The 27,638-nt window shown below is 45.6% G+C and overlaps 1 protein-coding gene across 1 annotated transcript in view; it reads right to left on the bottom strand.

The window, feature by feature from the left end:
• Window positions 1-27,638, bottom strand: part of ADAMTS16 (ADAM metallopeptidase with thrombospondin type 1 motif 16) — an 89,916-nt gene that overhangs the window by 2,474 nt on the left and 59,804 nt on the right. The window contains exons 18-22 of the mRNA XM_053397234.1: window positions 17,956-18,082; window positions 9,662-9,863; window positions 7,824-8,018; window positions 4,325-4,543; window positions 408-555 (exon numbers count right to left, since the gene is read on the bottom strand). Coding sequence (XP_053253209.1) covers window positions 408-555; window positions 4,325-4,543; window positions 7,824-8,018; window positions 9,662-9,863; window positions 17,956-18,082 — 891 coding nt within the window. The remainder of the gene's footprint in view (window positions 1-407; window positions 556-4,324; window positions 4,544-7,823; window positions 8,019-9,661; window positions 9,864-17,955; window positions 18,083-27,638) is intronic.

The raw sequence follows: 27,638 nt of genomic DNA, 5'->3' as shown, positions 1-27,638 counted from the left end.
GGCATGACCTCCGGTGACATCAGGGGAGAGCTTATAGTTGTATTTGCATCAACAGGCTCCCCCGACTGGTGGTTAACCCCTCTTCAGACTCACCCCTCTCCGAGTGGGTGGAGTCTATTGTCAGTGGTCCAATGCCTAAGCCAATACCTTCTCACATGCTGTAATCAATAAAGTTGTGGCCTTTTTTTGCCCATTAACCTAATATACTGTGTCCTTGTGTCTTCATTCCCCAAGCGGGGATCGGGTCCTCGAACCACAAGACTTGGCTGCAGGATGCAGGAAAGGTGTGGATTTGTCAGTCCCTTACCTCACAACCCCTTAACCTCAGGTGGTCTGTTCAGTGAGTCCAAACCTTAAATGCAAAAGTGGAAGTTGGGAAAAACAGCAACGAAAGAAACAGAATTTACCTTTCTTTTCAGGAAGAGGGCAGAAGTTGGTGTTACAGGCCTGCGAGGTGACCGGCTTCTGGTGCAGCAGACATCCACTGGCTGACCTTCCATTGGCTAGACACTGAACTGACCTGACTTGCATGCCTCCTCCACAGGTTGTTGTGCACTGTAAGGGAAAGCGGAGCCCAGCCGCAAGTTTAATAGAATGCAAACCTTTTGAAAATGTAAACAGAGTAGTAAAGACAAGAGCGTAATCGCTGCAAATTTTAGCAATGCTGCTCCAGTAAGAGATCTCTGCAGTATTCCAGCTACCTGTTTACTTTGGATTATTACTATCAGATATGCAGTTAGGCCCTTTCACATGCTGCCCAACCCTATACCTGTTAATATAGACATAAAGCAAAGGGCATAGGATCGAACGTTCAGCTGCTTTATCTGGTCCCTTGTGATGTATGTCCTTGTTGGGCTACAGTTCCAACCATCCCTGAACCTGGAGGGCCAGAGCTACATTTTGGAAATCACAGGGAACTCTGGGAAGGAGGGTTGACTGTCAAATCGTTCTGGGAATAGTATCTCTGGGAGGGGAACAGGGGTCTCCTAACAACTGTCAGCCCCCGTAGCAAATTACAGCTCCCAGATTTTTTTGAGGGGGAAGCCATGCCTGTTTAAAGTGGTATAAAGGTAAAGGGACCCCTGACCATTAGGTCCAGCCGTGACCGACTCTGGGGTTGCGACGCTCATCTCGCTTTACTGGCCGAGGGAGTCGGCATACAGCTTCCGGGTCATGTGGCGAACCAGAGCCGTTTACCTTCTCGCCGGAGCGGTACATATTTATCTACTTGCACTTTGACGTGCTTTTGAACTGCTAGGTTGGCAGGAGCAGGGACCGAGCAACAGGAGCTCACCCCGTCGTGGGGAGTCAAACTGCCGACCTTCTGATCGGCAAGTCCTAGGCTCTGCGTCCCTTAAAGTGGTATAAGAGTGCTTTAAATTATGCAAGGAATGTGTTGCCAAATCAAATGAAGATTCCCTGTTTTCAAGAAAACTATTAAAAAAACAAAAAGGGTTTTTAATTGATTTGTCTAACCAACCAATGATCCCCAAAACACTTATTTGGGTGTAGATCAATGAGCTCAGTGGGGCTTAGGTTAAGATGAATAGGGTTTCAAGATGTACAATAGTTCATAATGCAAATTTCCAGACAGAACTTGGAAATTCATTCATCGGCCTCAAAAACCGGTAGTGCAAGTTTCCCAGGAACCTACATGCTTTCCCTTCTATTTTCTCAGGAACGCTATGGGCTTATCCACACCTCTGTTTGCCCCACTGCTTTCCCCCAGGGAAACCTGCTCTTTAGCACTGAATCGGAACAAACTGCATTTGGGTTTTCTGTGGTTTGCTGTTTGTTCTGATTTAGTGCTAAAGAGTGGGTTTTCCGGAGGAAAGTGGCAGGGAAAAGGCAAAACCGCTCAGATGGTTTCAGCAAGTTACTTGCGGTTTCCAATCTTAAGTCTGGATCACTCTATTTTTGAATCAGTTTGTGATTCCCCCCTCCCCCCAAAAAAAAGTATGTATGAAAAAATTGAACATAGCTATGTGTACATAATCCTCAATACAGTGGTGCCCCGCAAGACGAAAATAATCCGTTCTGCGGGAGCCTTCGTCTTGCAGGGATTTTCGTCTTGCGGAGCTCCGCTATTAGCAGATCAGCTGATAAGCGGTAAAACAGCTGATAAACGGCTTAGCGGCTTTTAGTGCTTAGCGGATTAGCGGATAAGCGGCAATTTAGAGATAAGGAGCTTAGCGCCTTTCAGAAAAGGCAAAAAAAAAGGGAGACCACGGAAAAAAATTCGTTTTGCGAGTAAGCCCCATAGAAAAAAAGTCTTGCGAAGCAGAAAAAATGTCGGAAAGCCCTTTTGTCTTGCGGGTTTTTCGTTTAGCGGGGCATTCGTCTAGCGGGGTACCACTGTATATGCATTTTTATATGCAATTTTGTCTAATGTGTGCATTTTTCCAATTTTATTTAACACATGTCATTTTCATTCATGTGCAATTTTTTTGTGCTGTTTCCCCTTAAAACTTTGTCTGAGGGGTATGGTCTGAAAGGACATGAGGCTACCGCCTTCCTGATGGTGGTCAGTGCCTGGGTGGATGACTGCCTGGGAATTAGATATATACTACCTTAAGTTCCATGAAAGAAAAAAGGCAGGATATAAATGTAATAAAACAACAACAACAACAGGAAGCTTCTTTAGTCAACTATTTGGACAGCAACCTGCAAAATGTTTAAGGCTAGCTGCATTTCAGTTTGCATATTGGTTCAAGAAGTGTGAATGAGGTCAATCTGCATTAAAACGTGAACGGGGTTATTTCCGTTCTCTTCCACTGCTTGTTTTGCTCCAGAGAGCTAAGTGGAAGTCCACAAATCTATGTGCCGGTTCCTATACAACGCCCCTGCTGGACTTCATTTCATGGTCATTCCAGAATGCAACAAAGAGACAGAACCCAGGAGCAAAATATGATATATGTTACTGTTGCTACTGTTTGCAATGTTATAGTCATTTCCTCCAAACCAAATGTTTGTTTTTTTTAGTACCATCCTTCCCATGAAATGTAACTTCCATAAACTTAAACTGCCAGCTCAAAAACGGATGTCCAAATGGAACAGCCAATCCAAGAATAAACCTCCATGGGCATCAAGCCATTGTATCTTTACAGTCCTCTCAAGTGCTTAGCATGGCTTATGGTGTGAAAATGCTTACAAGCAACTGAGCACCAGCAAGCCATTAATAGGTAACCTAAAACTGTGCTAAGTGCAGGGGACTTGCTGGTTTCTATGTCATAAACACATAGACGCTTCCCTGATAATTGCTAGGTATAATGATCTGCAACAATATGCTACTTATTTCTACAGGACATGGACTCACCCAAACTTTTAGCTTTGTATAATGGTGGTCCCACTTCAATGTTCTTTTCTGAATATGTCACTAAAATAATTGGACACCTTAATAAGCGGCTGGTATGAGACAGCCCAAAGTGCTTCGTAAAGCAAATAAAATGCATTCTCTTCCATAATTTCCTGATGAATATCTCTTCCCTTCAGAATTACGGTTTTCATGTTTACTGTCCACATATCTTAGATGTCTGCTAAAACATTTTTGTTTTGGTGAGCCTTTTTGGACAAGTGAACAAGGGATACATACAGATTTTAAACTTTGCAGATTTTATTTGTATATTGATAATTTGTTTTAAATTGTTCGGGTGGCACTGTGGGTTAAACCACAGAGCCTAGGACTTGCCTATCAGAAGGTCGGCGGTTCGAATCCCCGCAACGGGGTGAGCTCCCATTGCTCGGTCCCTGCTCCTGCCAACCTAGTAGTTCGAAAGCATGTCAAAGTGCAAGTAGATAAATAGATACCACTCCAGCGGGAAGGTAAACAGCGTTTCCGTGCATTGCTCTGGTTCGCCAGAAGCAGCTTAGTCTTGCTGGCCACATGACCCGGAAGCTGTACGCTGGCTCCCTTGGCCAATCAAGCGAGATGAGCGCCGCAACCCCAGAGTCGGCCACGACTGGACCTAATGGTCAGGGGTCCCTTTACCTTTACCTTACTCTATATAGCTTCTAAATAAATAAGGGGTACAGAATATTCACATATTAGAATGAACAATATTTATATTGCACTTGAGGGAGGGGTTCAAAGCCCTTTTGCTATATGCCCTTTCTTTCATCTGCCTTGACTGCCAATCAATCAATTTCCCGCACATTTGTAGTCTTTATACTACACAAGCCAGCTCTCTCCATAGACCAGACCTGGAAGTAAGAGACCATGCCAGCAGCATAAACACAGGGCAAAAGAGACACTGTTTGAAAGAAACATGATGGATGAGGTCTAATGTGAAATATAAAACGGGTTCAAAGTTAGTGGCATCCTTACCTGAGACCAAGAAGAGGAAAACCAGCTGCCTTGACTTACTGGTGAATAAGCAGAGTGCCTGGGACATGGGTTTAGGATGCAGGCTTTTTCCAGGTCTATGTTGGGTTTCTGAAGGTGGGAACACTTCTTAGGCGCAAGTTCTCTGTATTTTCCAGAAACGTATTTTTCTGCACAGTTCAGTGTCCTCCTCTGCACTCCCTTTCCACATGTCACAGAGCACTAGAAAAGGAGGTGCAGGGAAGAGAATACAGTGACAACGCATTAGTATTTAAATTTTCGGTCCCCTATCTCTCTTACAGGGATGCAGGTGGCACTGTGGGTTAAACCACAGAGCCTAGGACTTGCTGATCAGAAGGTCGGCGATTCAAATCCCCGCGACAGGGTGAGCTCCCGTTGTTCGGTCCCTGCTCCTGCCAACCTAGCAGTTTGAAAGCACGTCAAAGTGCAAGTAGATAAATAGGTACCGCTCCGGCGGGAAGGTAAACGGCGTTTCCATGTGCTGCTCTGGTTCACCAGAAGCGGCTTAGTCATGCTGGCCACATGACCCGGAAGCTGTACGCCGGCTCCCTCGGCCAATAAAGTGAGATGAGCGCCGCAACCCCAGAGTCGGTCACGACTGGACCTAATGGTCAGGGGTCCCTTTACCCTTTACATTATCTCTCTTACACCTTCGCCAGAACACTATAAATATGGCTTAACTGTGCTTTTGTTCTGATCAGCACCTCTGCAGTCAGCACAAGAATATTTCCACATTGGTTGCTCAATAATTATTAATGCTTCTGATCAGCATTCAAGCAAGTTAGCTTCTATTCCTCCCCCTCCCCAGTTTTTTTTTAATTTTTATTTTCAAACTGACACTCCACATTCTATGGCATAATCAGGGGCGGCCAAGACATTGGCACCTGGCAGGGCGGTGGGGATCTGCAAGGATTCCTCCTTAAGGAGAAAGATTCCTTAAGGAGTCTTTGCAAAGACTCACTACCCCTCTGGGGTGAAACACTGTGCATTGGAATGGCTCACTGTCGCCAAGATTCATTCAATCATTTGTACGCCACTTTTACACACACACCCCAAACTCAAAGTGACTTACAGCAAAGAAGCAGGGATGCATTTCAAACACACATTACAAAAACCATTTTGTGATATTATATACCGTATTTTCCCGTGTATAAGACCATGTTGTTGTTTTTTTAACCAAAAAATAGGTTTGAAATTGGGGCTCGTCTTATACATGGGTAGTGCTGAGGGGTGTTTTCTTAATTTGGAGGCCCCAAAATAGGGGGTGTCTTATACATGGGGCATAGCTGTCAACTTTTCCCTTTTCTTGTGAGGAATCCTATTTGGAATAAGGGGATTTCCCTTAAAAAAAGGGAAACGTTGACAGCTGTGACATGGGGGCATCTTATACATGGAAAAATACGGTCATATTTCTTAATAAGATAGCAAAACAAAAATAACAGCACAACACAACAGCATGCCAAAACCCACTTTTCAATACAGTGGTACCTCGGGTTAAGAACTTAATTCGTTCTGGAGGTCCGTTCTTAACCTGAAACTGTTCTTAACCTGAAGCAACACTTTAGCTAATGGGGCCTCCTGCTGCCGCTGTGCCGCCAGAGCACGATTTCTGTTCTTATCCTGAAGCAAAGTTCTTAACCCGAGGTACTATTTCTGGATTAGCAGAGTCTGTAACCTGAAGTGTATGTAACTTGAAGCGTATGTAACCCAAGGTACCACTGTAGTATAAACCTACAAGATTACTTAAACAACATGCAGTACCCAATAGCAAAAGACTGACAGGGGAGCTTCATAGTTTCACCTTAGTCCTAGAGACGCCCCTCGCAAGATGCTGATCCCAGTCCTCCTACAGCAGCTTCTTATCAGACTTCTCATAAGATTCAGGGAGAAGGGGGGAATTCCATAGGCTTTGGTGCAGATCTCTCTTTGCCCCAGGGGTGGGGGAGAGCAGCAAGCAGTGCTGCATCACTCTGCCACCTCCCTTACCTGGTTTGCTTCTCTGGCAGGGGTGGAATCAGCGGGGTGGACAGGGGCACCGCCTCTTGCGCTTCTGCTGCCTGAGGCGGTTGCTTCACCCCACCTCATGGGTGGGCCGGCTCTGGGCATAATTAACTGCCTTGCACTCACCACTTTTGGTCACTGCTGGAGGGAGTTGCAATGTACAGTGCACTGCTGCCGCTACATGGATTATAATGACGCATTTATTTATATCCCGCCTTTTCCCCTGAAAGGGACTCAAGGCAACTTTCAGATAAAACAGTAATTTGCCTTTGCAACTTGCTTCTGGTTGGCTAATGGACCTTGGGTCTGATCCAGGTTCACATTGTTTACATAGTAATCCTGTTGGTCGCAGGCATGTGAATGGCAGGAGAGCCAGTGTGGTGTAGTGGTTAAGAGCGGTAGTCTCGTAATCTGGTGAACTGGGTTTGTGTCTCCGCTTCTCCACATGCAGCTGCTGGGTGACCTTGGGCCAGTCACACTTCTTTGAAGTCTCTCAGCCCCACTCACCTCACAGAGTGTTTGTTGTGGGGGAGGAAGGGAAAGGAGATTGTTAGCCGCTTTGAGACTCCTGAAGGGGAGTGCAGGCGGGATATCAAGTCCAAACTCTTCTTCTTCTATATCCTTAAACATGTGTCTACATGTGTCTTATTAAAGCTCCCTGCCTGACGCACACTAACCAGTTTGTGGAAGGGCATGCACTTGCCATGCACAATTTGGGCATTTGCTGAAGGAGACAAACGATTAATACCGCAAGCACATCTGCGCCATGCGGAACCGCTACTCGATGAACAGTCAAAGCTTGGCTCTTCCACAGTGTTATGAGGGACAAGGTATTGTTTTTATTTCTAGTAGCAGTTTCTCCTTGGATAAGATCTGCGGAAATCCCATTGCGAACCCCTGACGAGATAGCATTTTTAAAAAATCGCTTGTTTTCCGCATAAGTTATAATTGTGTGTGTGTGTGAGAAATGTGCTTACCCGTGTGCTCTATAGAGCACATACTGTATTTTTCGCCCTATAGGGCGCACCGGCTCATAGGGCGCACCTAGTTTTTTTCGGGGGCAAAATAAAGAAATTTTTTTTATTTCCCCCCCAGGTGCGGGGCTGGGGCGGGGGCAGCCCAGAACAGGCTGCTATCCGCAAGCCTTGGGAGTCCGGCGGGAACTCCCGCCGGTCTCCCCAGGCTTGCAGATAGCTGCCCGAAGCCCGGGGCACGCTGCTCTGTGCTCCCCAGGCTTCGGGATGCAGGCTGCCATCCGTAAGCCTAGGAAGCACGGCGGGAACTCTTGCTCTCCAGGCTTCAGCGAAAGCCTGCATTCGCCCCATAGGACGCACACACATTTCCCCTTCATTTTTGGAGGGGAAAAAGTGCGTCCTATAGGGCGAAAAATATGGTATTTAGAAATAAATTCTGCGCAGGTTTGAAATTCCGTTTAAGGTAGAAGTTGTAATGAATAGAAATGCATTCTCCATTTGCTCACCTCGGTCCACGTGGACACAAACCACTGGATCTTCTTGTGTTTGTGGCATCGCTTCAGGAGGCAGGCTTCCTGCATCTTTGGTTTCAGTTCTGAGGTACAGGCAGCATCAGACAGAACCTGAGCCCAGGGAGTAGAACTGGAGCTTTTGCACAAAACCATTCTTTTCCTCCAGCCTTTCCCACAAGTTCGAGAGCACTGAGAAAGTGGAACGGAATACAAGCATTTAGGGGTTGATGTTTTCCAGAAGTTGCAGGTGGGTGGGAGGAAATCAAGACATAATGAATGATGCTAGTAGGATAATTTTTTTAAAAAATCAGTTCAATAAAAAAACAACCCACTGCTAAATTTACTGCATGTTAGAAAAATATTTTAAGAAAAAATATTCTTACAAATGTGTCAGATTTAGAACATTAGGACCACCATGTGAATGAAGTCAAAGGTCTACAAGCAAATCATCAGGGCAGCTGCCATTCTACACACTCCACCCTGATTAATTTATACTTGGAGGCATATTACTGGACTGCAAGGGACGCGGGTGGTGCTGTGGTCTAAACCACTGAGCCTCTTGGGCTTGCCGATCGGAAGGTCGGTGGTTCGAATCCCTGTGATAGGGTGAACTCCCATTGCTCTGTCTCAGCTCTTGCCAACCTAGCAGTTCGAAAGCACACTAGTGCAAGTAGATAAATAGGTACCGATGTGGTGGGAAGGTAAACAGCATTTCCTTGTGCTCTGGCTTCTGTCACAGTGTTCTGTTGTGCCAGAAGCAGTTTAGTCATGCTGGCCACATGACCCAGAAAGCTGTCTGTGGACAAACACCACCTCCCTCAGCCTGAAAGCGAGATGAGCACCGCAACCTCATAGTCGCCTTTGACTGGACTTAACTGTCCAGGGATCCTTTACCTTACCTATCAGACTGCACATGGAGACAGGAAGTCTGGAGCACATGAGTGAATAGTGGGAGCTCTTTGTGCTGGGGCTCAGCCAGGGCACCTTAAATATCCTGGGAGTGTATGTATATTTCACATTGATTAGCCCAACAAACCAGGTGAAATCATGTGGGTTTTTGTTTTTTTTTTAGGTCTTGAATTTGAATGTTTATTCTTCTCATGTATTTTCCCACTTCACAGAACTATTTGCGAGTTGCATTCCAGGAAGTAAACAGTGGCTGTACAGGGAAAACCTTGCTCATGAGACCACAGAAGATGTGTGTCGGCTTTGTGCTGAGAAGTTTAAAGTGGATATATTAAAGCGTAATATTGTTTACTTTAACTCACCTGTGGAAACAACTCAGAGGCTATTAAAGAAAGAAGGATAATAACAAGAAGATTGAAAGATGGGACTGGTGAATACTAAAAGCAGCAGAAATGTGAGATGATTGGACCCTACTGAACTCCAAGCATGGGAACCCCCAACAAAAAATTTATAATTTGGCAAAATATTTGGACTTTATGATATGTATTTGTATAATTTGGAATAATTAATGTGATTTGATTGGATTGTTAAAATGGAAAACTTAATAAAAATTATTATATATATAAAAAAATATCCTGGGAGTGGACCTGCCCCTTCAAGCCCACCCAACTAGGAGAGTCCTGCCTCCAAACCTGCCTGCCATTGGTCAGTTTGTAGGCAGGCTTGGATCCAAACACCCAGCTGGTAAAGGGGAGCTCTAAGCTTGTTCCAGCCGGTAAAGGGGAGCCTCCATCATCTGTAGCCCCCACGCCGGATCCCGTGATACAAGGCATTGCCGGCCCGCAACGCCGCTGTACCTAAAAGGGTAAGTGGACTTGTCGGAGCAGCTCCAATATTTGACGGAAACTCCTGTGAATTTTGTTTACCTCAGACCAGGACCCAGCACTCCAGGTCGGTGGGCAGTTTTGTTTGTTGCAGAGTTCCCTGTTGGCTGGGGCCGGGAATTGACAAAGAGAATCCGTAACCCATTCTGGCTTGTAGTGAACTCTCTGCATGCAACGAACGTAGCGGTACCTCTCGCCTGCTCCACACGTCAAGCTGCACTCGCTCCAGTTGCCGACAGACCAGCTAGACGAGGAGGAAGAAGGAAAGATTCAAAGAAAGGCATTTAGCATTGGGGGACGATACCAGGGGCAAGGATTCTATTTGCACCCATGTTCCCGCATGGGCAAACTTTTGAGACACGCGCCAAGTGGTGTTGGAAAAATGGGTGGCACTCTTATATTTGGAAAGCACAAGGCAGCCACCCAAAAGTCAGGCAGTTCCACACACACACACACTCATCTTTCGATCCTCAAATCCAGGCATCGCCACAGTTCAAAGGTACAATGTAGACAGGCAAATGAGCTCAAGATGGATGTGGAGCAGCAGCAGCGCAGCTCAGGGAGCACCCTGAGGGCCAGAGAGAGAACTGGAGGTCCACATTCAGTACCCAGGCCTGAGATTCTCCACCCTTGGCCTAAGCCAATGTGAATGGCATTCGACTCATTTCTATGCACTGTATTCCCATTCAGGATCTCCTCCAAAGATCTCAAAGCTATTTAATGTTATCCTCATCATAGGAGGATAAGAAGAAGAAGAGTTTGGATTTGATATCCCACTTTATCACTACTCGAAGGAGTCTCAAAGCGGCCAAGATTCTCCTTTCCCTTCCTCCCCCACAACAAACACTCTGTGAGGTGAGTGGGGCTGAGAGACTTCAGAGAAGTGTGACTGGCCCAAGGTCACCCAGCAGCTGCATGTGGAGGAGCAGGGAAGCGAACCTGGTTCCCCAGATTACGAGTCTATCACTCTTAACCACTACACCACACTGGCTCAGAACTCAGACAAGAGTCACCTAGGAAATTCAGTGGGTAGAGGAAATTTTTGGAGCATCAGGTACAGCCATAGATTCTGTTTCGAATTTGCTTGTATAATACTTACACCAGATATATTTAGGGATGGGGTGGGGAGGGGTGCAGTAAGCAATCTGGGAGGGTGGGAACACAGTCCCAAAATTGTTCTGCACTATCAATCAAGCCTCAATACTGAAAAATATTGTTTCCCACACCTGTTATTCTGACAATCTTAACTACTGAAGTGTGGGTTGTAAATTAAAAATTCTTTCCAGTTCTTGAGTTAATTGACCTCTCAGAAAAGTGGGATACAAATATTTTAATAAAACAACCACATTAAAAATAGTGGGAGTGCTATCTTTTATAGTGACCTTACGATCAAGGGAGACATACCAATTGAGGAAGGTCCGGTTTGAGAGAGAAATGGTATGTACAGTTAAGAGTATAAGCTGTGAGCCAAGGCATTCCTGCTTCAGTCTCACTTTAAGTAACCAAACAAATAAACCCCTGTGTTGCAAATAATTATCAGTAGTATCCAAGGCAACACCAAGTACAACAATGCGATGTCAATATAAACTCTTTATATAATCTATACAGAACATTGAACAGTATTAAATATGCACTCTCTGCAAAACCAAATAAACAGAAATCTTATAAATCTCTGAAAATCACAAAATATGCACTCTTGATGGATTCTCTTGAAAACATAGAACCAAATAAACGTAAGTCTTATAAGTCTCTGAAAGTCTTTGTAGACTATGCGAGTCTCTGAAAGAAGCAATGGGTCAGATTCTTATCTGGTGAAAACAAGCCATAAATCTTTGTTTTATGACGTCCAACGTTGTCGAAGTGGTCCGCAAACAGACCTAGTGAACAGTGATTCCGGATATACACTGCCATGAAATTTTTCTTCAGCACAGCAGAAGGATGCAGAAATACTTCACAAACTGCAAATGAATCATTGAAACGATGACCTGCATATGCATGGTAACTGACAATAACTCAAATTATTATAAACAGTATGCATGAATAATTTGAGTTATTGTCAAATGTTGTTCATTTGCAGTTTACGAAGCATTTCTGCATCAGTCTCACTTTAGTCATGAATTTGCTGGATGGCTCTTTGCAAATCAGTAGCAAGAAAGAGTAACACTTCCTCCTTCCTGCCTGATTCATGATATGCTTTGGGGAAAAAACCTGTCAAATGTTTTGTTTTTTATTGCACATTTCAAAATACAACATTCTAGAAGAAAGGTGCAGATTACATCATGCACCCTCCCGCATCTCAGCGCTGCTGTGAGAGAAATAATTCAGTGTGATGGGGACTCCCCCTCAATCCATCATCGCATATTGGTAAGTGTTAAATGTTCGGAAGAAGTCAAAAGCCCAAGGCAGTATAAGTTCCTCAACTACGTTTATTTAACATTTGTCAGTGACAACAGCTCACTCATAGGAAAACAAGAACCGAACTGACTAGACAACACAATAATAATGCCGAAAAAGAAATGACCATTGACAGTTGACAGTTGAAAGTGCATGCGCTTACTTGCCATTAGAACGCTCGTCTACCAATGCTTATACGATTGGGTAGAATGCGCCTTGTAACATAAAGGTAAAGGTAAAGGGACACCTGACCATTAGGTCCAGTCGTGGCTGACTCTGGGGTTGCGGCACTCATCTCGCTTTCTTCGCTGAGGGAGCTGGCGTACAGCTTCCGGGTCATGTGGCCAGCATGACTAAGCCGCTTCTGGCGAACCAGAGCAGCGCACAGAAACTCTGTTTACCTTCCCGCTGGAGCGGTACCTATTTATCTACTTGCACTTTGACGTGCTTTCAAACTGTTAGGTTGGCAGGAGCAGGGACGGAGGAACGGGAGCTCACCCCGTCGTGGGGATTCGAACCACCAACCTGATCGGCAAGTCCTAGGCTCTGTGGTTTAACCCACAGCGCCACCCGCGTCCCTGCCTTGTAACATAAAATGTGTTAAACCCAATATATAACAGTAAGCACAGCTTGTTTAGACTCCTCCAGCCTTGTTTTCTGCTGTTTTTAACAGCCACATACATGTTCCGCTTCTGCCACTGTATCTAGGAACCAGTAATGAAATGCAGACAGAAATCATAGGACACTCTGCGCTCACAATTTCCCTTGTTCTGCTGTTTGAACAGATGTTCTAGTCATTGACCTCAGGAGCGGACTTCAGGCAGCCTCGGAAATCTGCCCATGAGTTTCTCTCTTCCCCCAAGATTACTGCCCGATATCAGAACTTGGCATGGAAAAGGCCGGCAGATGATGACAGCTGATTGGCAAAGAGTGCGGAAAGAGAGAAACCTGGAGCAGTAACCCAAGTCCTCTGCAAGTGACCTAAAACATTCCCGTCAACACTTCTGGGATGTTCTACTTCACAGCTATCTCTTCCTCTCTGTCCCCGCTTTCTCTTCAAAACTTGTTGCCTAAACCAAGAATGCACAACACTTGACTCCAAGGTGAAACTGTGTGTGTACAGTGGTACCTCAGGTTAAGTACTTAATTCGTTCCGGAGGTTTGTACTTAACCTGAAACTGTTCTTAACCTGAAGCACCACTTTAGCTAATGGGGCCTCCTGCTGCCGCCGTGTCACCGGAGCACAATTTCTGTTCTCATCCTCAAGCAAAGTTCTTAACCTGAAGCACTATTTCTGGGTTAGTGGAGTCTGTAACTTGAGGCGTATGTAACCTGAAGCGTATGTAACCTGAGGTACCACTGTACTATGCTTGTGAATGTTTTGTGCTGGGCAACCCAGTCAGGTGGGCGGGGAACAAATAAGAATATTTATTATTATTATTATTATTATTATTATTATTATTATTATCTGTAAACACATATTATTCCATGAAACATGTAACACCAAACTGTTACTGGACACAAATCCTGAACTAGGACTTAGTTTCAGGGCTGCTAATTTCACCAAGTCAAAGTCAAGAGATCTTTTTTCTCTGTCTTCATCATTTATGAAAACAGCAGCAAGAAATCAAATGAAAGGGGGCTGAGCACAGAAATCGCTTTTACAGCTATCTCAGTAGCCTCCTCCCTATGTCTATGAGAAAATTCAGTTTTTCTATATGGGGGCACCTTCAAAACTGTGACCCCCAACTACCTACAGCTTCATTGGTGTAGCCTATAAACTCTGCAACCACTTGGTTCTACTTGGAGTGTTGTCCAGTCCCTTCTTTGCACTGTGCAAACCACCGCAGCTTTGCTCCTTCCTGTACCGCTCAGAGAACATTGCGTATGTTGGCGGTTCCCTCCCTGTAAGAAGTGAGGTTGCAGGGAACCAGGCAGAGGGCCTTCTTGGTGGTGGCACCCACCCTGTGGAACGTCCTCCCATCAGATGTCAAGGAAATAAACAACTACAGTCATACCTTGGGTTACGAACGCGTTTTCGGGTTGCGGATCGCGCCGATCCCAGAAGTACCAGAATGGGTTACTTCCGGGCTTTGGTGCTTGCACATGCGCAGAAACACAAAATGATGTCACTCGCATGTGCAGAAGCGCCGAATCACGTCACGCGCATGTGCAGAAGTGCCGAATCATGGCACTTCAGGCTGCGAACATGCCTCCTGCACGGATCACATTTGCAACCAGAGGTATGACTGTACCTGACTTTTAGAAGACATCTGAAGGCAGCCCTGTTTAGGGAAGTTTTTAATATTTGATGTTTTCTCGTGTTTTTAATATTCTGTTGGGAGCTGCCCAGAGTGGCTGGGGAAACCCAGCCAGATGGGCAGGGTATTTATTATTATTATTATTATTATTATTATTATTATTATTATTATTATTACTATTACTACTACTACTACTACTACTACTACTACCAGGGGAGAATGCAGTCCTTGAGCTGGTAAAGATCCCTGGCCCTGCTGTACGCACTTACTTGCAAGTAAGTCCCACGGACTCAGTGGAACTTGCTTATTAATAAGCATGCATAGGATGACTTGACCTGCAGTTTCCACAATGGGCAACAGCAGCTTGGAGAGCAGTTGCAGGATGAGCTCCTTCTATATGGTGCAGTGTGTTCTTTCTTTCTTTTTTTAAAGATTACTTTTGTTGCATGGGAAAGTACCATGCTATAAAGGGCTCTCATGCCGAAAAGGTCACATGAGAAAGGGTCCCTGTCAATCCTTTCCTGTTAAAAATTCCCTCTCATTCACTGCTATCAACTATGCCAGCTCAGGCCTAATTAATGGTCATGTCAGGGGGGACGATGGGGCCATCTCTGTCACACACCCACAGAACACCTTTGTACCTAACATTGCTGTTAGTGGCCTAGTTTGAATATCACTGTAAGGGCTTATCCACAGGTACCTTTAAGCACAGGTTGGGGCTTAAAAGCTCTCTGTCGAGGCATTTATTTTTTATTGTTTACTCCAAGCTTTCCTCATCAAAACCTGCTCTTTAGCGCTCAGTTGAAGCAAATGTCCATTCAGCTTTTTCACGGATTGTCATTTGCTCCAGTTAAACTTTAAAGAACAGGTTTTCACAGGGAAACCTACCAGGCAGAAAAAGAAAGAAGGAAGGAAGGAAGAAAAGGTAATTGGACACGGGGTTTTAACATGTGGACTGTGCTTAGAAGGAGCAGAGGAAAGCTAAGTGTGGATAAGCCCATGGTCAAATGATAGCTTACTGGTACTGTGTAAATTGCTCAGCCCCCAAACCTGGGGTTAGCCACTCCCTGCTCTACAGCTTGCCATCACTTCCTGTTAGACCAAATAAAGTGAGTGCGTTTCCTTAGAGCTGAGAAATCAAATCAATAAATAATAATGATAAATAAGGATTAAACTGGAATTAACTGGAACTGTATCATCATCTTCTATTACCCATGAGAAGAACGCTACATAAATGTTTTACGCTGCACAAGTTTTGATTATGCTCAGCAATTTAACAACCAGCTTAAGCTTTGCTCTGGTGTAAGCCTAATATTTATAGACTTCATGAGCTAGCTCAGCTGGCTTAAATGCTCAAATCTGGGACTGCAGCCAAACCCCTTCAGGGCTTGCAGCCATGAATTCTAAAATATCCCATGTAGAACCCAGAAATGATGTCTGGAAGGTTCAGACGGCAATGCGATGTCTCTTTTAACTCGAGAGAGTGCACATAAATGATGTAAGGCACTATATGTGCACGCAGAGCCATGATATAACTGCTTGCCCATTTTAACATGTGCTGTGATTAAATAACTATTTCACTACGGTGATTCAGGATCAATGAAATTAGAAGTGTCCTCAAAGTGCTGGAGTGCCTAAAAATTAAAAACAGTACGCTTCTTTCTGAAACTGCATATCTAGGTATGCACTTTTTTCCTGCAGGATATTTTATTCTGGACTGTATTACTTTTTCTTGCAGGATCCCAAATGAGAGTTTGGTTATTATATTTAATAAGAGGCATGCAAACCTGAATGTGATATCTATCTATCTCCATTATTCAACGTTTCCCCCCTCCTTCAAACTCTAACACAACTAAGATCCTGACGAGAAGTCATATTTGTCATGTGAAAAATGACCCCTGAGCATCGAAAGACACAGAGAGCAGAAAGCACAGCCCCTTGGTGATTGCTCTCTGTCAAACGTCTAGCCAGCATGGTGCTCCCCAGATATTATAGTCTACAACTCCCATGATGCCCCATGTTTCCCGGGGCTGATGGTACCTAAAGTCGGCAACACCTGGAGGGCTTATTTTATTGCTCCATAGCAGGTAATTGCATGCCTGCAAGTGTCCCGATTTAACTGGGACATCCTGCATGGACAGAAGTCACCCCAGCTTCTGATCCCATCCCGGATGTCCCATTTTAGCTCCTGTGCTCTGGCGCTTTTTTTTTTTGGTTCTGTGCTGTGGCTTGAGTCAGCTCGCTCACACCAGAGCACAGGGTCAAAAAATGGAAGGAAACTTACCTGGACCCTGCACATCACTACTCCTCTTCCTCCTCCCACCGCAGAACTTCTGGAAATATGTCTACAGTGTCGGAGGAGGCAGAGGCTGGTTTTGTGATGCTGTGTAGGCCAGTCTGCCTGTACAGCAACCTTCCCCAGGCCAGTCTGGTCTGTACAGCATCTCTTGATGCTGAAGAGCAGGAGGCAGAAGAGAGCAGACAAAGGTATTACTATTAACAAATAATAGTAATAATATTCAGCATTTCACTCTTCAATATATCGAGTCTTCGTAACTTACGAACCATCAAGCCAGGCATGGCTGACGATCCAAATTTTCAGTTTAAACGGTTTTGAGAACAGGTAAGGTAGTTTACTGTGGGACGCGGGTGGGGCTGTGGTCTAAACCACAGAGCCTAGGGCTTGGTGATCAGACGGTTGGCGGTTCGAATCCCCGCGACGGGGTGAGCTCCTGTTGCTCGGTCCCTGCTCCTGCAGTTCCTGCTCCTGCAGTTTGAACCTAGCAGTTCAAAAGCACATCCAAGTACAAGTAGATAAGTAGGTACCGCTCCGGCAGGAAGGTAAATGGCATTTCCGTGCGCTGCTCTAGTTCACCAGAAGCGGCTTGGTCATGCTGGCCACATGACCCGGAAGCTGTACACCAGCTCCCTTGGCCGGTAAAGCGAGATGAGCGCCGCAACCCCAGAGTTGTCCGCGACTGGACCTAACAGTCAGGGGTCCCTTTACCTTTACCTTTAAGGTAGTTTACTACTACAGTGGTACCTCGGTTTTTGAACTTAATCAATTCTGGAAGTTTGTTCTTAAACCGAAGCTGTTCTTAAACAAGGTGCGCTTTCCCTAATGAGGCCTCCTGCTGCCAGTGCCCTTCCACCATTCAGATTCCATTCTTAGACCAAGGTAAAGTTCTCAAACCAGAACACTACTTCCGGTTTTGCGGAGTTTGTAAACTGAAGCTTTCTTAAACCAGACTGTTCTTAAACCGAGGTACCACTGTATTATTTCCATATTGCAGGTGGTGGGTTAGGACAAGGAGAAAGAAAAAGGAGAGGAATTGGAGGCTAATAAAGGAATTCATGGCTGAAGTGATTTAAAACTGGGGACAGGGCAGCCGTACACAGGGCCAACATTTTCTGGTCCTAGCCTGGGCTGTTCCCGACAGACGGAGAAGGCAACCCTTCAAATCCCTTGGTCTCGGAACAGGTTAGGGCTTTATAATCAGTGACTAGAAACTCGGATTTTTATCCAGAAACAAACTGGAAGCCAGTGCAGATTGAACAAAACCTCAATAACATTCCCTGGAAATGCCTCGGAAACTTTTCCTCAAAAAGTTGTCTTGCAAACATTTTAAAATAAATGCATGCACCAAGAGGAAACACACAATTTGCGATGGGTTTTGTTACCTGGGAGGGCAAGCTGCCATTTTGCAAGGAACAATTCCAGGAGCTGGTTGAGTCTTGGGGTTACAGAAAGAAGGATCCACCTGTACCTGCCCGTCTTTGTAGCAACTTGCTTTTGTGACCATTTGACCTGCATACAAAAGAACACAGGTGGCTAGTACCAAGTTGCAAACAGCTGCATGCATCCGAAACCCAATCTCTTGGTTATCTCAAATCCACCCTGTACGTCTTACATAACCCAATGTAAACAGCAACCTCCTTTTTCTGATTGCCTCCTGTGGTTCGGGTGCCCAGCTCAAATAAAGAAGTCTGGTGTTTTCCTTAGGTATTTGCTAATTACATGACTGATTATTTCAGAGCAGCTCTGGTAGTCATATATAAGATTTCCCTCTAATGCTTATTCCACAGTTGTTCTCTTCCCCTTCTGCAGTCCCTTTTTCTTTCTTTCCCTCTTGTTCCCACCCATGGCTCTTCTCTTACGGATATAACCTGGATCTAAACCTAAACGGTGGTTATTTTAGTGAGGAGGTTAAGAGATTTTGTGACGTATAGCTGCATAAAACTAAGCTTTTGGGGAGAGGGTTCCAGAACACCTGGCTTCCTTTCCATTCACAGGGATGTACGTGAGCAAATTTCAATGACCAGATCAGGGAAATGCTTCGGATTTTTGCAGAAGAGAACAAGTGTTCTCTTAGAGTAGTATATTTAGGAATATTTACAAAATTCTCCTTATCCAAACTTGTCTCTGGATTTGGGGGTTCTGAAGTGGCTAATCATGCAGCAAGATTGTTTTCTTCTGCTATGGAGGGTAGGACCTGAATCAATGGTTTCAAGTTACAAGAAAGGAGATTTCTGATGGTAAGAGCTGTTCAAGAGTGGAACAGACTCCCTAAGAAGGTGGTGAACTCTCCATCATTGGAGCTTTTTAAGGAAAGACTGGATGGCCACCTGTCACTGATGCTTTAGTTGAGATTGCAGGGAGTTGGGCTAGACGACCCTAGAGAATCGTTCCAAATCTATAGTTCTATGATTCAGTCCACCAATCTTTCTTTAAAATTTTCAGACCATGTAAGCGGTTTGCTGAAGATCAGGAGTTCATATGGGCATTGATTAAATCACATGACAACAACAAATCTTCATGTAATTGCACGATCACATCAACAATACTTTTTGCACAGAGTTTTAAAATCAATGCACATATGTGCGCTGTCAACAGAATGTCAACAGAAAACTGTAGCAAAGTAAGCATGCACCAATTCCTAGATGAATTTTAAAAATTATCCAAGTTGAACCAGAAGGTAGCAGAGTGCAACAAGAGGCAAAATCAATCCACACAGAGGGACAACAGAACAGGACAGGCATCTGCTCACACTTTAGTCTTATTTGCCTACGCAGAAATGGAGCTACAGAGATCAAGAGTGCTGGGATGGTGCCTTTATAATGGGAAGGTTCTAGTTCGCACAAATAGCTGTGTGGAGGCTGCTTAGATTGCAAGTGTGTTCCACACAGTGTGTTTGATAGTCACTGCGTGCCTTTTGTGTTATGGCATCATTCCCAGAAGGTTTACTTCAGACAAAGATCTAAGTGTGCAGAGAGGCCTTCCTTAACCTTGATGCAGTAGGACTACAATCCCCATCATGGCCAGCCCACATGGCCAGCGGTCAGGGATGATGGGGTTTGTAGTCCAACATTGTATGGAGGTCAGGTTTGAGGAAGGGGCGTGTGGTCATGTATGATGGCAGAGCAGCACTGCACCCAAGCCTTCCAACGGGTACAGCTGTCCATCTCAAAGCTCAACAGTCTTACATGTGGTGGATGCAACAGGACCCATGGAAGCAATGCCTTACATTCACAGGGCTACACAGTGCAGTCATGGACATATAGTATCTGCAAAAGGAACATGCAGTTTGGCCCTGTGTGCACTGGACTTAAACATTTGCTCCATCCCCCCAATTGTTCTTCATAAGGAGGCCTTGCCCTACATCAATAGCAGCATTTCAGGCCACTATAGAGGGTGCGAAGAACACCCTGCTAACCTATGGTTGATGCTTTCCCCAATAACTCCCTTTGGCCTTGCACCTTCTTTCTCCCCTGCTGTCACGGACACTTATCTGTGGGGGGTTGGCAAGGTGGCAGTGCCTCTCAAGCATAAGCTTCCAAGCGTCCCTTATTTGGCGGGACAGTCCCTTATCCCAGTGCCATGTCCCACTGGTGTCCCTTATTGATGATATCCCTTAAATAAGCTACTGAAGGTAATGGGGCCCTTTCTATGTCCAGCTGTCCTTTGTCAACAACAAATTGTTGCTGTTTTTTTGTGTTGAATATATGCTATATGGTAATTTATGGACCTAATAGGTATCTAAAGCCATTTGCATGCAACAAAATATGCATTTTATCAAATTAATTGTTGATCCCTTATTTTGGCTGCTGATCCCTTATTTTCGAGGCTGCTGCTCCCTTATTTTCAAATCTGTAAGTTGACAGCTATGCTCTCAAGGTTTATTTAATAACTCAAGAACACGCCACACGTTGCTTGCTCAGACACACAATGGGGAATCCTCTACGAAAGGCAAAGTCCCATGAACACAGCGAAGGAAATGTTTCAAAGAGTCACCTGTAGACAAGCAGAGATCAACTCCTTTCCTACTGTATCTTTCCCCCACTTCCCCTCACAGATCTGCTTGCCAGAATACTTTTGTTACCTCACAGCACTTTGCATGAACTTGCTTTCTCCCGACACAAAGAAAACAGAACGTAAATTCCTTTCAAAATGACCAATCAAAGGCGGCGTGTGAGGCGACTTAACCCTTCACCCAGTGTTGGAAGGATTCTATCCCACAATTTATTCCCCTTCTATTATCAGGCCTCCCTGCCTCCGCAGTCTGCCTCATGTGCTGAGCTCGGCTATTTTTGTTTGTTACACAATGTGTGGCTTGCTGCGCCTCCAGACAAACTGGTCATGCATTTTATAGACTTGCCCGTCACATGCTGTCTGCACAATTAATGAGCAAGAAGTTCAGAGGCTTAAATGATAACAGTGACAGAACAGGATAGTTCCAGCGAGAGAGAATTACTCCAAATTGTTTTGAGAAACAAGCGTTGGGAGGGAAGGCAACCACAGCCTTTTCATCTGCACAGATAAAACAGATGCCTGTCTTCCCGACATTTCCTTACTCGTTAATTCTCATGTTTTATGCGATCTTTCACATGATGTACAATCCACTTCTTGAAATTTAGTGGCACCTAGCAGAAACTTACAACTCATTTCCATGTTGTTTCCAGGAAAAAGAAAACCCATTTGCAACTCAGTTGACTTAGAAAATCACAGGAATTTTGCATTTTCATTTGTCATGACCATGCCACCACTGTCCACTTTATGGAATTTGGGGTGGAATTTCTCCTCTATTTTTTTTTTATAATCTTTTTATTGAATTCTTGAAAACAACATCAAAGAGCACAAAGACATTAAAAAAGTAATAGATAAAAGAGAAAAAATAGTGTCAACAGAGAAGAAAAACTGAAGTAACACATATAGACATAAAACAAACAAACCTACAAACATCACTCAATTGACTTCCTTCCATCTCAGTTTAGGCTAGGTAAACTCGTAACCTTTCTGCAGTTGTATTATATCAGCTCTATACATCGCAGGTTTTAAATTCCGCCCACTGTGATTTTAGTAATACCCAAATTAACTTCAATGTAACTTAAAAATTTATTCCAATCATTCATGAGCTTTACATTTTTTTGATGCCTGATCTTTTGTGTCATTCTCGCTAATTCTATATACTCGAATAGTTTCATTTGCCATTCTCTGACGGTGGGGATGTTAGAGGTTTTCCAGTTTTGCGCTAATAAAATCCTGGCGGCCACCATTGCGTATTGAAAGAATGTTTGGTCTTCATTTTTGATTTCCTCTCCGATCATACATAAAAGGAACGCTTCAGGTTTTTTGGGGAAGGTATATTTCAGTATTTTTTTTTAATTCATCATAAATTTGTCCCCAAAATCTTTTCACTTCGTCACAGGTCCACCACATGTGGAAGAAATTACCCTCTTTAATTTTACATTTCCAGCGTGTGCTGTCTCTGGTCTTGTACATCTTCCCCAGTTTTGCCGGGGTGATGTACCAACGATACATCATTTTCTCCATATTTTCTCGGAGAGCAGCACACGCTGTGAACTTCATACCTTTCTTCCAAAGTTTTACCCATCTGTCATACTCCAGGTTATATCCAAGGTCTCTGGCCCATTTGACCATGACTCCTTTCACCTCTTCGTCTTTAGTTTCCCAGTCTAACAGTTGGTTATACATTTTGGATAGAAGTTTAGTATTACTTTCTAAGATTTCCACCTGGTACCTGGACTTTTTTTCACTCATCCCTGTTTTTTTATGATCGTACCATAACGCATTAATTTGGTGAAATTGTATCCATCCAGTTAATTTGTCCTTTAACTCTTCATACGGTCTAATTTTGGGGTGGAATTTCTCCTCTAAAACACTTCAGAACACCAGCTTCAAGCATCAGCATATAAACATTTATACATGGCATTTCTCTCCAAATTGCCAGACATGTTTTTTTGGCCTCTTTGTATTGCTATTATGGCCCCATCCTCTTAGCTCAGGGGTCAGCAAACTTGTTCAGCAGGGGGCCGGTCCACTGTCCCTCAGACCTTGTGGGGGGCTGGACTAAACAGTCATACCTTGGGTTACAGACGCTTCAGGTTGCGCGTTTTCAGGTTGCGCACCACGCTGAACCCGGAAGTACCGGAATGCGTTACTTCCGGGATTTGGGGTGTGTGCATGCGCAGAAGCGCTAAATCACGCTTTGTGCATGTGCAGAAGTGCCAAATCGCGACCCACGCATGCGCAGACACAGCGCTGCAGGTTGCGAACGTGCCTCCCACATGGATCACGTTCGCAACCCGAGTGTCCACTGTATTTTGATTTTAAAAAAATTAACGAATTCCTATGCCCCACAAATAACCCAGAGATGCATTTTAAATAAAAGGACACATTCTACTTATGTAAAAACACCAGGCAGGCCCCACAAATAACCCAGAGATGCATTTTAAATAAAAGGACACATTCTACTCATGTAAAAACATGCTGATTCCTGGACCCTCTGTGGGCCAGATTGAGAAGGCGATTGGGCCGGATCCTGCCCCTGGGTCTTAGTTTGCCTACCCATGTCTTAGCTCTTCCTGTCTAGCTGGCACGGGAACAGTTAGCATTTCAGAGAAAGTTACCTTGAAGGTCCTGGGTAACCTCCTACGTAGCAACCTAAATTTAGTTTCCAGGGCCACACAACTACATTTCCTCAGGCCACAGATGCCAGCATGTTCCAAGATGACCATGGACTCCTCTCCATTCTTATTTAGATTATTTGTGTGACATCCACAAACTTTGCACCAGGCAGGCGAATCACCAGGAGGTAATCCACGCACCCTTCACAAACCCAGTGGTTTATGCCCATATAATGATCACACCCTTGCACTACGAGGATCCCTCTTGCTGCTGGGGGATACTCCACAGAAGATATCAGGTTTCTCCCACAAGGAATGGGTCTCTTCTAAAATATTGTTTCCCTTTTCCTCAGAGTGGCCCTGACCTACTCCAAGATCCTCATTTTATAGGACAGCAGGGAAGCTGTCGCCTTGGGAGTGGGACGCTGCTAGCGTATTTCAAAAGGCCTTGCCAACTGACCTCACTGGCTCTCATCTTCTCCAAAGCAGCTACCTTGGCCTCAGGAGATTGGGTTTGTTCCCTGAGGGCTAGCAGCTCATTGCACCAAGATGGTCTGAGAGGAGTTTTGCAAACTGAAACTGACACCCCTTGCAACACGCCCCCCGAAGCAGAAGAAATACAGTGGTACCTCAGCTTACATATGCTTCAGGTTGCAGACTCCACTAACCCAGAAATAGTGCTTCAGGTTAAGAACTTTGCTTCAGGATGAGAACAGAAATTGTGCTCCGGCGGTGCAGCCGCAGCAGGAGGCCCCATTAGCTAAAGTGGTGCTTCAGGTTAAGAACAGTTTCAGGTTAAGAACGGACCTCTGGAACGAATTAAGTACTTAACCTGAGGTACCACTGTACAGTGGTACCTCTGGATGCGAATGGGATCCGTTCCGGAGCCCTGTCCATATCCTGAGCAGAACGCAACCCGTGTCTGCACGTCTGCGCGTGCGTGGGTCGCAATTCGCCACTTCTCTGCATGCGTGTGATGTCATTTTGAGCGTCTGCGCATGAGCGAGCGGCGAAACCCGGAAGTAACCCATTCCGTTACTTCCGGGTCGCCGCGGAATGCAACCTGAAAATGCTCAACCTGAAGCATATTTAACCCAAGGTATGACTGTAAACCTTCAATCGCTGCTGTCAACAACAAAGTGACCCATGGGAAATTAGACAACAGCTAAATATCTGGCAACCTATACATGTCCCACCGTGGATGTGTGCACTGGCGGAGGAATGGGGGGGGCGGGGAGAATGCACCGTCGGGGAGGGGGGTACCATCGCGGCCATCCCCCAAGACACATGCCACGCACCCCCAATCATACCAGGCACTATGCCCCCAGGACGCGGGCCACACCCCTGCGGGGATGGCAAGTCATGCCCCCAGGAAGTGCGCCATGCCCCCTGGGACGCAGGCCAGCCATGCCCCCGCCTGCTTTCTGCTCCCCGGTGCTGGAGCATGCTGCTCAGCCAGTGGATGTGTGTACAGTGCAGTGAATGTCTGTGTGCTTAATGGTTTCCACTCCTTTCCCTCTGCAACCTCCCACTCCAGCTGCCTTTCTGTTCTGGATTATTTTGGCTTTTAACATTCAGAGCTCCAGCGATGAGAATAGTGGTGAATGGGCAAAGGCTTAAGCGGCTTTCTTGGCTTCTCCCCTGAAAATCCCCCTTCCTTTTCTAGCAGAGAAGCCTGGCTGTTTACTTCTGAAAACACGCAGGCTGCCGAGCGTTTAGTTCCAGTTTTAGCCATGTGAAATTCAGTAATGTATCAGTAACTAATCCTAACGATCCAGGAGATTGTAACACATATACTGTAAATGAAAAGTCGAAAAGATGAAAGGAAGGGGTTTTTTTCTTCCTGGGGAACAAACTGATCACTTAAAAATACTGTTACAGTTTGACAAGCATAGCAGCCTTAGGTCAAAGGCAAAAGTATTTGCATTAGAGTTGCTGAAACAAGGACCAGCTTCAGCTTCTGATGGATCACAGTCACTTTGACCTTTACCTTCTTGATGACATCAGCTCTTCTTTTCCCAGTGTTTTGGTCTTTTGAACCAGGTGGCAGATGTTCACAGAGAACAAGCAACAGGATTATCACCCCATATGGAGGCTGCTCAAACTCTGGCATCTTACAATTTACTCTTTGTCTGAAATCGAGCCTTGGTGTCCGGGTATCTTCTCAGATTACAAGGTAGTGTAGCTGAGAGCATCCACATCTGAGGGCAAGTGTGTATGTCTCTGTGTGTTTGCTACACATTCACACACAAAAAATGCTCATGGGGTCAACTTAGAGATAGGCAACTGGAAGCCCAAGATCCATCAGTTTTGACCCCCCCAGTTTCACCATCCAGTCCTCAGGCCTGATCCTGTTTATATATAATATAATAATAATTTATTATTTATACCCCGCCCATCTGGCTGAGTTTCCCCAGCCACTCTGGGCGGCTTCCAATACAGCATTAAATATTAAAAACTTCCCTAAACAGGGCTGCCTTCAGATGTCTTTTAAAAAGAAGATAGCTGCTTATTTCCTTCACATCTGAAGGGAGGGCGTTCCACAGGGCGGGCGCCACTACCGAGAAGGCCCTCTGCCTGGTTCCCTGTAACCTCACTTCTCGCAATGAGGGAACCGCCAGAAGGCCCTCGGCGCTGGATTTCAATGTCCGGGCTGAACGATGGGGGTGGAGACGCTCCTTCAGGTATACAGGACCGAGGCCGTTTAGGGCTTTAAAGGTCAGCACCAACACTTTGAATTGTTCTCGGAAACATACTGGGAGCCAATGCAGATCTCTGAGGACCAGGGTTATGTGGTCCCTGTGGCCACTCCCAGTCACCAGTCTAGCTGCCGCATTCTGGATTAATTGCAGTTTCCGGGTCACCTTCAAAGGTAGCCCCACGTAGAGCGCATTGCAGTAGTCCAAGCGGGAGATAACTAGAGCATGTACCACTCTGGCGAGACAGTCCACAGGCAGGTAGGGTCTCAACCTGCGTACCAGATGGAGCTGGTAGACAGCCACCCTGGACACAGAATTAACCTGCGCCTCCATGGACATCTGTGAGTCCAAAATGACTCCCAGGCTGCGCACCTGGTCCTTCAGGGGCACAGTTACCCCATTCAGGACCAGGGAGTCCCCCACCCCCACCCATCCCCTGTCCCCCAGAAACAGTACTTCAGTCTTGTCAGGATTCAACCTCAATCTGTTAGCCGCCATCCATCCTCCAACCGCGTCCAGGCACTCACACAGGACCTTCACCACCTTCACTGGTTCTGATTTAAAAGAGAGGTAGAGCTGTTTGCCTCTACCACCAACTTTTTATGAAGCATTGCCAGGAAACAAGGAACCCCTCCTTCTTTACAGAGCAATCCAAAGCCCCAGTCTACTCTGATGGAGATGCTTCGAATGGAGCAGAGGGACCTCTTTGCTCAGCTCTGCCAGCAGGGAAGCCCCAACATTGGCATGGAAGCAAGGAGGAGCTAGGAAGCAGAAGCAGAGAATGGTGGAAGCAAAGCCACTTCTGCCCTTCGGAGGAGGTGGAGTTGTGGGCTTCACAGCCCTAGCCCCTGGCAATTGGGGGGATTCTCGGCCATGTCACCTCCTGGCCAGCCAACCGGCTGGCTCTGGGGATGTGGCCTGCCTTATTTAAAGCAGGACATGGCCAGGGATTTCCCTCTTTGCTGCCTGCCAGCTGTTCCTGCTTTTCCCACCCTCCCGCCCTATAAGGTTTTCATTCCTGGACCTTGCTATGGACCTCGGTTGGTCGCCGTTGAGGGGCCTGGGAGGAATTTTTCCACTGGGCAAATTGGCACCAGCCACTTGGTTTTCACCTACCTTGTAGCAATATCGTCACAACTTTCTTGGTATTGGTGGTTAGGCATTGGTGGTTAGGCATTGGAAGAGGGGCAGTAGCGCCATCACCTGCCCCACATATTGAAGGGTAGTCCAATAAAGGATTTCGGGGGGCGTGGCCCTATCTGAAGCCTGGGGAGGTGAGGGCCTAAGGCACGCCCCCTATTGGTGACCCCGGGGAGTTCCTAGTTGATGTGCATCAGAAGGACTTCGCCTACTGGTGGTTAACCCTTCCCGGACTTCAAGCGGTCGGGCTGAAGTCGGATATAGTCGGTTAGGACCAATGCCTAAGCCAATACCGCTCATCACCTGTAACCAATAAAGTTGTGGCCTTATTTAGCCCATTAACCTTAATAATTGTGTCACGTGTCATTATTTCCACTGGGGGGGGGGGACGACTCGCCACGCAACACTGATATCTGCAGTGGAGGAGTAGGGAGGAAGGGACAGAGGAAAAGGGTCAGAGGTCTCCAGGATGGATAAATGGTAGAATGATGTTTGCTAAAGAGAAGGTTTTTGTGGGGAAAGCTCAGGGCAAAAGCAAAACAAAAAACCAACACAGGGACAAGGGAGTGTTAAAGCACAGACCTCTTGCCTGGGCCAGAA

The sequence above is a fragment of the Podarcis raffonei genome, chromosome 7 (genome assembly GCF_027172205.1).
Source record: "Podarcis raffonei isolate rPodRaf1 chromosome 7, rPodRaf1.pri, whole genome shotgun sequence".
Taxonomy (NCBI): domain Eukaryota; kingdom Metazoa; phylum Chordata; class Lepidosauria; order Squamata; family Lacertidae; genus Podarcis; species Podarcis raffonei.
The sequence above is the reverse complement of the archived record's forward strand: the minus strand, read 5'-3'. Positions and strand labels throughout refer to the sequence as shown.